The sequence below is a fragment of the Diprion similis genome, chromosome 5 (assembly GCF_021155765.1).
Source record: "Diprion similis isolate iyDipSimi1 chromosome 5, iyDipSimi1.1, whole genome shotgun sequence".
Classification (NCBI taxonomy): Eukaryota; Metazoa; Arthropoda; class Insecta; order Hymenoptera; family Diprionidae; genus Diprion; species Diprion similis.
The window spans coordinates 1,108,906-1,121,270 of NC_060109.1; the positions used below are offsets into that span (position 1 = coordinate 1,108,906).

Here is a 12,365-nt window from a genome sequence, read left to right on the forward strand (position 1 = left end):
CGTGCAAACGCGAACGCAATAATAAAAAAAATTACACAGACTGGTCAATTTTACGACATTCTGGATTAATCGAGATTCTCGCATGTTTATACTACGGAAAACCTGAAAAAAGTTATGTAAATAATATGTATGCATAATCAGAGCGTGAACGACATTCGGTGAATAAAAATTGTATTATTATAATTCAATGTAAACGTAAAAAAATTCATTTGCCACCGACATCGAAAATGAGACCTGCGTCTTCACTTTCAACATAAATGCACAGTAAAACTAGTCATTCTTCTGTGCTTTGATTTTTTTCCGGGACCTTCGTGAAAATTTCACAAACTGTTTGGATTTCGTGAAAAATTTGAAGTTGATTTGCATTTTCTAATTCACATCTTCGATGCTATCTAATTCATAATTCACAAGTCCGACGTTATCGGTAGAACGTCACAACCGTAATTCGGTACTTGCTCGTTGGAAGTCACTGGCAACGTGACAATTGACCACCAATTTTATTTTACTTTTGCTCTCGTTGAACCGCACGGTTTGGCCCAATGTGGTATCACTGTTTCAGATTATATTTATCAACGATCGCATGTAAATCATACCGACTTGCAGACTACGGCTGCCGCAATTCATACGACAACTGTACTTTTATTCACTGATGTTCTTTCATTCTTTATATTTTTACTCGCATTACCAAAATCATCATGGCTTTCACGTTGACGGAAGAATCAACAGACGGTCAACCTTGAAAAAATTTTCGTGGCCAGTACTCGGCCGGTAAATTGGCCTGTCTGGGCCTCGAGTCTTGAGTAGCTGTGTCGCGATCCAGTGTCTTCTTTATCGGCGGGAGCCGTTCAACGCGCAATCCCGAAGGCACAAGAAACTCCATGATGGTAACCGGCGTTACTCCTGATAGAACACACCTCCTGATCGATCTCAGAATCGCTTAACGGTCACACGGGGTGAAATTCGTGATATTTTACTTTCAGAATGAGTTCTAAAACTCTAAAAAAAATATTCAAGTATTCTTTACGGATCACAGAAAAATCTCTCTCAGTTTTCCCAACCAAAATTGATTGTTCAAATATTGTAAAACATCGCCAATGTCAAAGACCGTGCCAAGCATGTGGGTAAAGGCATTTGTTTCTCACGAAGAATGGCGCCAAGAGGCCCATTTCCACGACTAAGGGACGCGGGGGACTCTACGGAGAGTTTGAGAATTTGTATACATAATCAAATTTCCCGAAAGGCTTAGGAGAGCTAGAAAAAAACAACGTTGTAATGAAATGATAATGATCGATCACGCATATACGTACAGACACCCGTGTATTATCGCCATATTCTTACAGAGCGCGGGAATTGCCACAGATAAAACAATCACAGGTCAAGTAAAAAATAAGTAAATCAAAATGAGAGAAAAACATTTTATATTTGATATCATGCTTGTTATTCAAATTATAGTTGAATTATCTCAGCACATGACTTTCATGTTGTTTTTATACACGAGGAAAAAACTTCAAACCCCATTTCGAACGTTTCTGTATAATCCTGTGAAATTCTAAAAGGAATTCTTTTTGTAAAAGTTTCACGTTTGCTTCAAAATGGTCCAAGTTCTACGAATTTCTTTGACAAAAGTCTTCAAAACTCGATAACAATGATCGAAAGCTTGAAAAAATTGTGGAAATTCCGTTAAACTCTTAGATTAAATCATAAGTGGGAATCGCCCATATCTAAAGAATTTTTTTTTCCTCTAAGTTGCGTCATCCGCAGAACATTTCTTTGACGTAAGTTGGATGTAAAAATAACACATCAATCACCAACTATCTCCAGATATGCACTCTGCAAAGATTGCCACTCTATAAATTGGCGATTCATTCGGAACCGAAAGTGAATCTTGTCGACGATATTGAATGCTTTGTGATAAAATAAAAATCTGAAACAAATAAACCGCAGTGAAGACCTTAGAAAAATTATCCTTGAATACGAATCGTGCCCAAAAGTTATCAATAAATTGCTTAAGCAAAACATTGTTTAACAAATTTTCAGGGAATGTTTTTTTTTGTTAATTGAGATGAATTCTTTGAGTTTGCTAAGTACAAATTATTTTTCAAGAATTATCAAATTATTTTAAAATTCTCGTTTTCGAAAATTTGTAAAGACTGTATTTACAATACTATTCGTTCGATGTCTTTTTTGATTGTAATGTACAACGTTTTTGCGAAAATGTATCAAAAATTGTAGATTTTTTCTCATTTTTAGAGTGTACTCGGAATTGAATAGTCTCTGGTTAGCTTCCTAACTTTCGGTGATAAACGTAACGTAACGACCGTTGGTGGTGCCTATTAGGCACACCGCACCTGACCTTGTTTGATTTTTGAAGGACGAACTTTTTTTGTGATCACTTTTTTTCAATTCAATTTTAATTTTTTTTTTGTGGGAGCAGGGGATGGTTCTTAAATTTTGCCTCCCAAGCGTAAGTATTTTTTTTTTCGGTATTTCTTTGCGTATGTCCTTTGAATAAATCCTCACAAAGGTAACTAATCTTAATCTCTAGCGTAAGATTATTTAAAATAGGTTTCATGGACGATTTACAAAAATGAGTCCCTCAGGCACACCGCGTCTGGCTCAAGGAATCTCCCAGTGCACCCAAAGGAGACTTTGAGGACGACCCCACCTCTTGTCTGATGCGGTTTCTCCCATTTCGGGGAATTTCCAGAAATAATGATAAACAAACAAAGACGGAGCTGATAACTCGTATCTGTATCTGAACCGCGGAATGAGCGAGCGTCTCAGTATCCGATGGATTTTGTTGCGGTACGATGTACAAATCCGCGGTGATTCTCGTGCTGTTGGTTGGAACGGCGTGTGCGTTTCCACCCAAAAATATCTTGGGGAAATCGGTAGCCGAGGATGCCACCGATAAAAAGGCTCCGGAAGTGCCGCCGCAAGGATCGGAGGTCGAAAGTCAGAAGGAAGATGCCACCCGGGAGTCTGACGACGAACTGACCCCGACCATCGCGCTTTCGCGAACCGAGACGCCGTCGCCAACATCATCCGATCGAAGCACCGAGGTGAGACCGAATTTCGAATCAGAGCTGGTAGCGTGCAGTACCCAAATTTGCAAACGATTTTCGACGTGAAATTCTGAATCGTCGTGCTTTAGAATAGTCGGAATTTCGATAGTCTGAATTCCAAAAGGGTCAAAAAGATCGCGAATCATCAAGGTTTCGAATATGCAGTTCAAATCGTCGATAATAATTAAAATATCGAAGGATCCTTACCGATTATGGAAAAATTTGAGAATACTTTCGAATATAAAAAATCGCCAGCATTTCGACCGCTCTCGAAATTGACCATTTTCGAATTTCGATTCAGTGGGAAAGATGATCAATGCCAATTTTTATCTGCATGCACTGATCAAGAATTGGATTACAGTCCCGTTGATTGGAGAGATGTAATTATTTCGCATACAATTATTTGCAATGGACGTTGGTTGCTCGCAATTTGAACTTTTGTTCATCACGCATTTGTGATATGTAATTGATAACGTTGCATTATTAACATCGTTTTATTATGTCCGACAGGAAATCGAAGAGCCAAAAAAGTTGTGTGACAATACTGCGACGGGTTGTAATTTGCTCGGTGAACTTGCACCACGTCGAAAAAGAAACACCGAAACGCTCCCGTTGAATCAGACATTAATTATTCCGCTTGACAAGCTGGGAGTAATAGATATTTCGAAAATGAAGAAAGCCAATCTTCTGAGCCATAACACGGAAGTACCAAATTATTCGGGGTCCGACATGAACAAACCTTTCGAGAGTGTGATAATACTTGACGACAACTCGGATCTCGAACGACTTCACATGACGAATGTTTCACCAAGTGATATGAAAAGTGGTGATACGATAGTAATATCGGTTGGAAAAGTGAAGATTCCAATTTTCATATCGAGGGATATTTGCGGCAGTGAGACGAGCACCAACGAATTGAAAAAGCTTCAAGAAGAGAATGAAGTGGTGAAGAAGAAATTGAAGAAGGCGGAGGAAGACCTGGCAAAGCAAAAACAGGAGTCCAACGATGAGAAAAATCGAATAGAGGAGAAAGAGAAAGGGAAAGAAGATCAAGAACGTAAGACGCTGCAGGAGAAGTATGATGCAGCGGTGAAGGAATTGGAGGATTATAAATCGACAGCAGAAAAGGAATTTAAAACTCTTCAGCAAAAATGTGATGCAGAGGTCAAGGCGTTGGTGGAAGAACTAGCTGATTTGGAAGTGAAGTTTGATCAGCAGTCCAGAAATTTCACAAGAACGGTGCAGGAAGAAAAGAAAGCCTGCGAGAGGACATTGAAGGACAACGAAGAAGGAGAGAAACAGAAATGTAAGACGCTGCAGGAAAAGCATGATGCAGTGGTGAAGGGATTGAAGGAAGAAATACATGATTTGGAGAAAGGGTCACAACAGCAATCCGACACCGTCACGGCGGTGATACAAAAAGAAAGGAAAGAGTGCAAGAAGGCATTGGAGGATTATAAATCGACGACAGAAAAGGGACTTAAAACTCTTCAGCAGAAAAATGACGCAGAGGTCAAGGCGTTGGTGGAAGAATTAGCTGATTTGGAAGTGAAGTATGATGAGCAGTCCAGAAATTTCACAACAACGGTGCAGGAAGAAAAGAGAGCCTGGGAGGAGGCGTTGAAGGACAACGAAAAAGGAGAAAACCAGGAACGTAAGAAGCTGCAGGAGAAGTATGATAGAGCGGTGAAGGAATTGGAGGAAGTATTACATGATTTGAAGAAAGAGTCACAAAAGCAATCCAACATCTTCACGACAATGATACAAGAAGGAAAGAAAGAGTGCGAGAAGTCATTGAAGGATTATAAAGCGACAGCAGAAAAGGGACTTAAAACTCTTCAGCAGAAAAATGATGCCGAGGTCAAGGCGTTGGTGGAAGAATTAGCTGATTTGGAAGTGCAGTATGATCAGCAGTCTAGAAATTTCACAACAACGGTGCAGGGAGAAAAGCAAGCTTGCGAGGAGATGTTGAAGGGCAACGAAGAAGAAGAAAACCAGGAACGTAAGAAGCTACAGGAAAAACGTGACGATGAAATAAAATCATTGGAGGCAAGCTTGACGAAGGCAGAGCAACTCTCAAACGACTTAGCGACACAAATGAGTCGGGTATCCGCTAATTGCAATAAGAACCTGGAGGCAGAGAAGGAACGCTGCAACAACCAACTAACCGAACGAACGGAGCGAGCGAAGAAAGAACTCGCGGAACGGAAGGACAGTTGCGATGCCAGGATAAAGGAGAAAGAAACGAATATGAAAAAACTACAAGATCTTTTGGCATTGTGTCGCAAAATTGGGTGAATCTAGTAATATGTGCATCAAACCCTTTAAAACGTGAAATGATTCCCTGAATATCACTGATCGGTCGATTACGTTTGTGTCTTATCTTATAGCTCTCTAGTATTGTGTAATATAAAAATTACAATATTATAATGTAGACAGGTTTTACTGACTGAACGATACCCAGTGTTGACGGTATTTCGATACTGCGCAGAAGGGAAAAAACAAATAAAGAGAGAACACGTATACAATAAGGAACTTGAAAGTTACTGCATTTAACTTAGTTTTTAACTTAGTAACGTAGTTAGAAAATGAGCGCTGCGTCTTCACTTTCAGCATAAATGCACAGTAAAACTACTCATTCTTGTGTGCTTTTATTTTCTTCCGGGACCTTCGTGACAATTTCACAAACTGTTTGGATTTCGTGAAAAAATTGAAGTTGATTTGCTTTTTCTCATTCACATCTCCGATGCTATCTAATTTATAATTCACAAGTCCGACGTTACTTACTTGCTCTTTGAATGTCACTTTCAACGTGGCAATAGTTCACCAATTATATTTATCTTCTGCTCTTGTTGAACCGCACGGCGTGGCCCAATGTGGTATCACTGTTTCAGATTATATTTATCAACGATCGCATGTAAATCATACCGACTTGCAGACTACGGCTGCCGCAATTCATACGACAACTGTACTTTTATTCACTGATGTTCTTTCATTCGTTATATTTTTACTCGCATTACCAAAATCATCATGGCTTTCACGTTGACGGAAGAATCTACAGACGGTCAACCCTGAAAAAATTTTCGTGGCCAGTACTCGGCCGGTAAATTGGCCTGTCTGGGCCTCGAGTCTTGAGTAGCTGTGTCGCGATCCAGTGTCTTCTTTATCGGCGGGAGCCGTTCAACGCGCAATCCCGAAGGCACAAGAAACTCCATGATGGTAACCGGCGTTACTCCTGATAGAACACACCTCCTGATCGATCTCAGAATCGCATAACGGTCACACGGGGTGAAATTCGTGATATTTTACTTTCAGAATGAGTTCTAAAACTCTAAAAAAAATATTCAAGTATTCTTTACGGATCACAGAAAAATCTCTCTCAGTCCTCCTAACCAAAATTGATTGTTCAAATATTGTAAAACATCGCCAATGTCAAAGACCGTGCCAAGCATGTGGGTAAAGGCATTTGTTTCTCATGAAGAATGGCGCCAAGAGGCCCATTTCCACGACTAAGGGACTCGGGGGACTCTACGGAGAGTTTGAGAATTTGTATACATAATCAAATTTCCCGAAAGGCTTAGGAGAGCTAGAAAAAAACAACGTTGTAATGAAATGATAATGATCGATCACGCATATACGTACAGACACCCGTGTATTATCGCCATATTCTTACAGAGCGCGGGAATTACCACAGATAAAACAATCACAGGTCAAGTAAAAAATGAGTAAATCAAAATGAGAGAAAAACATTTTATATTTGATATCATGCTTGTTATTCAAATTATAGTTGAATTATCTCAGCACATGACTTTCATGTTGTTTTTATACACGAGGAAAAAACTTCAAACCCCATTTCGAACGTTTCTGTATAATCCTGTGAAATTCTAAAAGGAATTCTTTTTGTAAAAGTTTCACGTTTGCTTCAAAATGGTCCAAGTTCTACGAATTTCTTTGACAAAAGTCTTCAAAACTCGATAACAATGATCGAAAGCTTGAAAAAATTGTGGAAATTCCGTTAAACTCTTAGATTAAATCATAAGTGGGAATCGCCCATATCTAAAGAATTTTTTTTTCCTCTAAGTTGCGTCATCCGCAGAACATTTCTTTGACGTAAGTTGGATGTAAAAATAACACATCAATCACCAACTATCTCCAGATATGCACTCTGCAAAGATTGCCACTCTATAAATTGGCGATTCATTCGGAACCGAAAGTGAATCTTGTCGACGATATTGAATGCTTTGTGATAAAATAAAAATCTGAAACAAATAAACCGCAGTGAAGACCTTAGAAAAATTATCCTTGAATACGAATCGTGCCCAAAAGTTATCAATAAATTGCTTAAGCAAAACATTGTTTAACAAATTTTCAGGGAATGTTTTTTTTTGTTAATTGAGATGAATTCTTTGAGTTTGCTAAGTACAAATTATTTTTCAAGAATTATCAAATTATTTTAAAATTCTCGTTTTCGAAAATTTGTAAAGACTGTATTTACAATACTATTCGTTCGATGTCTTTTTTGATTGTAATGTACAACGTTTTTGCGAAAATGTATCAAAAATTGTAGATTTTTTCTCATTTTTAGAGTGTACTCGGAATTGAATAGTCTCTGGTTAGCTTCCTAACTTTCGGTGATAAACGTAACGTAACGACCGTTGGTGGTGCCTATTAGGCACACCGCACCTGACCTTGTTTGATTTTTGAAGGACGAACTTTTTTTGTGATCACTTTTTTTCAATTCAATTTTAATTTTTTTTTTGTGGGAGCAGGGGATGGTTCTTAAATTTTGCCTCCCAAGCGTAAGTATTTTTTTTTTCGGTATTTCTTTGCGTATGTCCTTTGAATAAATCCTCACAAAGGTAACTAATCTTAATCTCTAGCGTAAGATTATTTAAAATAGGTTTCATGGACGATTTACAAAAATGAGTCCCTCAGGCACACCGCGTCTGGCTCAAGGAATCTCCCAGTGCACCCAAAGGAGACTTTGAGGACGACCCCACCTCTTGTCTGATGCGGTTTCTCCCATTTCGGGGAATTTCCAGAAATAATGATAAACAAACAAAGACGGAGCTGATAACTCGTATCTGTATCTGAACCGCGGAATGAGCGAGCGTCTCAGTATCCGATGGATTTTGTTGCGGTACGATGTACAAATCCGCGGTGATTCTCGTGCTGTTGGTTGGAACGGCGTGTGCGTTTCCACCCAAAAATATCTTGGGGAAATCGGTAGCCGAGGATGCCACCGATAAAAAGGCTCCGGAAGTGCCGCCGCAAGGATCGGAGGTCGAAAGTCAGAAGGAAGATGCCACCCGGGAGTCTGACGACGAACTGACCCCGACCATCGCGCTTTCGCGAACCGAGACGCCGTCGCCAACATCATCCGATCGAAGCACCGAGGTGAGACCGAATTTCGAATCAGAGCTGGTAGCGTGCAGTACCCAAATTTGCAAACGATTTTCGACGTGAAATTCTGAATCGTCGTGCTTTAGAATAGTCGGAATTTCGATAGTCTGAATTCCAAAAGGGTCAAAAAGATCGCGAATCATCAAGGTTTCGAATATGCAGTTCAAATCGTCGATAATAATTAAAATATCGAAGGATCCTTACCGATTATGGAAAAATTTGAGAATACTTTCGAATATAAAAAATCGCCAGCATTTCGACCGCTCTCGAAATTGACCATTTTCGAATTTCGATTCAGTGGGAAAGATGATCAATGCCAATTTTTATCTGCATGCACTGATCAAGAATTGGATTACAGTCCCGTTGATTGGAGAGATGTAATTATTTCGCATACAATTATTTGCAATGGACGTTGGTTGCTCGCAATTTGAACTTTTGTTCATCACGCATTTGTGATATGTAATTGATAACGTTGCATTATTAACATCGTTTTATTATGTCCGACAGGAAATCGAAGAGCCAAAAAAGTTGTGTGACAATACTGCGACGGGTTGTAATTTGCTCGGTGAACTTGCACCACGTCGAAAAAGAAACACCGAAACGCTCCCGTTGAATCAGACATTAATTATTCCGCTTGACAAGCTGGGAGTAATAGATATTTCGAAAATGAAGAAAGCCAATCTTCTGAGCCATAACACGGAAGTACCAAATTATTCGGGGTCCGACATGAACAAACCTTTCGAGAGTGTGATAATACTTGACGACAACTCGGATCTCGAACGACTTCACATGACGAATGTTTCACCAAGTGATATGAAAAGTGGTGATACGATAGTAATATCGGTTGGAAAAGTGAAGATTCCAATTTTCATATCGAGGGATATTTGCGGCAGTGAGACGAGCACCAACGAATTGAAAAAGCTTCAAGAAGAGAATGAAGTGGTGAAGAAGAAATTGAAGAAGGCGGAGGAAGACCTGGCAAAGCAAAAACAGGAGTCCAACGATGAGAAAAATCGAATAGAGGAGAAAGAGAAAGGGAAAGAAGATCAAGAACGTAAGACGCTGCAGGAGAAGTATGATGCAGCGGTGAAGGAATTGGAGGATTATAAATCGACAGCAGAAAAGGAATTTAAAACTCTTCAGCAAAAATGTGATGCAGAGGTCAAGGCGTTGGTGGAAGAACTAGCTGATTTGGAAGTGAAGTTTGATCAGCAGTCCAGAAATTTCACAAGAACGGTGCAGGAAGAAAAGAAAGCCTGCGAGAGGACATTGAAGGACAACGAAGAAGGAGAGAAACAGAAATGTAAGACGCTGCAGGAAAAGCATGATGCAGTGGTGAAGGGATTGAAGGAAGAAATACATGATTTGGAGAAAGGGTCACAACAGCAATCCGACACCGTCACGGCGGTGATACAAAAAGAAAGGAAAGAGTGCAAGAAGGCATTGGAGGATTATAAATCGACGACAGAAAAGGGACTTAAAACTCTTCAGCAGAAAAATGACGCAGAGGTCAAGGCGTTGGTGGAAGAATTAGCTGATTTGGAAGTGAAGTATGATGAGCAGTCCAGAAATTTCACAACAACGGTGCAGGAAGAAAAGAGAGCCTGGGAGGAGGCGTTGAAGGACAACGAAAAAGGAGAAAACCAGGAACGTAAGAAGCTGCAGGAGAAGTATGATAGAGCGGTGAAGGAATTGGAGGAAGTATTACATGATTTGAAGAAAGAGTCACAAAAGCAATCCAACATCTTCACGACAATGATACAAGAAGGAAAGAAAGAGTGCGAGAAGTCATTGAAGGATTATAAAGCGACAGCAGAAAAGGGACTTAAAACTCTTCAGCAGAAAAATGATGCCGAGGTCAAGGCGTTGGTGGAAGAATTAGCTGATTTGGAAGTGCAGTATGATCAGCAGTCTAGAAATTTCACAACAACGGTGCAGGGAGAAAAGCAAGCTTGCGAGGAGATGTTGAAGGGCAACGAAGAAGAAGAAAACCAGGAACGTAAGAAGCTACAGGAAAAACGTGACGATGAAATAAAATCATTGGAGGCAAGCTTGACGAAGGCAGAGCAACTCTCAAACGACTTAGCGACACAAATGAGTCGGGTATCCGCTAATTGCAATAAGAACCTGGAGGCAGAGAAGGAACGCTGCAACAACCAACTAACCGAACGAACGGAGCGAGCGAAGAAAGAACTCGCGGAACGGAAGGACAGTTGCGATGCCAGGATAAAGGAGAAAGAAACGAATATGAAAAAACTACAAGATCTTTTGGCATTGTGTCGCAAAATTGGGTGAATCTAGTAATATGTGCATCAAACCCTTTAAAACGTGAAATGATTCCCTGAATATCACTGATCGGTCGATTACGTTTGTGTCTTATCTTATAGCTCTCTAGTATTGTGTAATATAAAAATTACAATATTATAATGTAGACAGGTTTTACTGACTGAACGATACCCAGTGTTGACGGTATTTCGATACTGCGCAGAAGGGAAAAAACAAATAAAGAGAGAACACGTATACAATAAGGAACTTGAAAGTTACTGCATTTAACTTAGTTTTTAACTTAGTAACGTAGTTAGAAAATGAGCGCTGCGTCTTCACTTTCAGCATAAATGCACAGTAAAACTACTCATTCTTGTGTGCTTTTATTTTCTTCCGGGACCTTCGTGACAATTTCACAAACTGTTTGGATTTCGTGAAAAAATTGAAGTTGATTTGCTTTTTCTCATTCACATCTCCGATGCTATCTAATTTATAATTCACAAGTCCGACGTTACTTACTTGCTCTTTGAATGTCACTTTCAACGTGGCAATAGTTCACCAATTATATTTATCTTCTGCTCTTGTTGAACCGCACGGCGTGGCCCAATGTGGTATCACTGTTTCAGATTATATTTATCAACGATCGCATGTAAATCATACCGACTTGCAGACTACGGCTGCCGCAATTCATACGACAACTGTACTTTTATTCACTGATGTTCTTTCATTCGTTATATTTTTACTCGCATTACCAAAATCATCATGGCTTTCACGTTGACGGAAGAATCTACAGACGGTCAACCCTGAAAAAATTTTCGTGGCCAGTACTCGGCCGGTAAATTGGCCTGTCTGGGCCTCGAGTCTTGAGTAGCTGTGTCGCGATCCAGTGTCTTCTTTATCGGCGGGAGCCGTTCAACGCGCAATCCCGAAGGCACAAGAAACTCCATGATGGTAACCGGCGTTACTCCTGATAGAACACACCTCCTGATCGATCTCAGAATCGCATAACGGTCACACGGGGTGAAATTCGTGATATTTTACTTTCAGAATGAGTTCTAAAACTCTAAAAAAAATATTCAAGTATTCTTTACGGATCACAGAAAAATCTCTCTCAGTCCTCCTAACCAAAATTGATTGTTCAAATATTGTAAAACATCGCCAATGTCAAAGACCGTGCCAAGCATGTGGGTAAAGGCATTTGTTTCTCATGAAGAATGGCGCCAAGAGGCCCATTTCCACGACTAAGGGACTCGGGGGACTCTACGGAGAGTTTGAGAATTTGTATACATAATCAAATTTCCCGAAAGGCTTAGGAGAGCTAGAAAAAAACAACGTTGTAATGAAATGATAATGATCGATCACGCATATACGTACAGACACCCGTGTATTATCGCCATATTCTTACAGAGCGCGGGAATTACCACAGATAAAACAATCACAGGTCAAGTAAAAAATGAGTAAATCAAAATGAGAGACAAATATTTTGGCTGCTATCACGTGGAGAGCACGCAGATGATGAAACGAATTTGATATCATGCTTGTTATTCAAATCATAGTTGAATTATCTCAGCACATGACTTTAATGTTGTTTTTATACACAAGGAAAAAAAACTTTAAAACGCATTTCGCAAG

At 39.8% G+C, this 12,365-nt stretch overlaps 1 protein-coding gene across 1 annotated transcript; it reads left to right on the plus strand.

The window, feature by feature from the left end:
* Positions 1-2,810: 2,810 nt before the first annotated feature.
* LOC124406325 (myosin-11-like) lies at positions 2,811-5,621 on the plus strand. Its single transcript, XM_046881712.1, has 7 exons — positions 2,811-3,062; positions 3,190-3,215; positions 3,367-3,445; positions 3,576-4,154; positions 4,230-4,403; positions 4,926-5,359; positions 5,501-5,621. The coding sequence occupies exons 1-7, from the start codon at positions 2,811-2,813 to the stop codon at positions 5,619-5,621; spliced, it is 1,665 nt and encodes a 554-aa protein (XP_046737668.1).
* The last annotated feature ends 6,744 nt before the right edge of the window (positions 5,622-12,365 follow it).

Bases quoted from the DNA above. Each gene is read 5' to 3' on its own strand.
- LOC124406325 (XM_046881712.1), top strand. From the start codon at position 2,811: ATGTACAAATCCGCGGTGATTCTCGTGCTGTTGGTTGGAACGGCGTGT. The intron at 3,446-3,575 runs GTAATTATTTCG...TATGTCCGACAG, and splicing joins GTCCCGTTGATTGGAGAGAT to GAAATCGAAGAGCCAAAAAA. The intron at 4,155-4,229 runs GTGAAGGAATTG...TGTGATGCAGAG, and splicing joins AGGAGAAGTATGATGCAGCG to GTCAAGGCGTTGGTGGAAGA.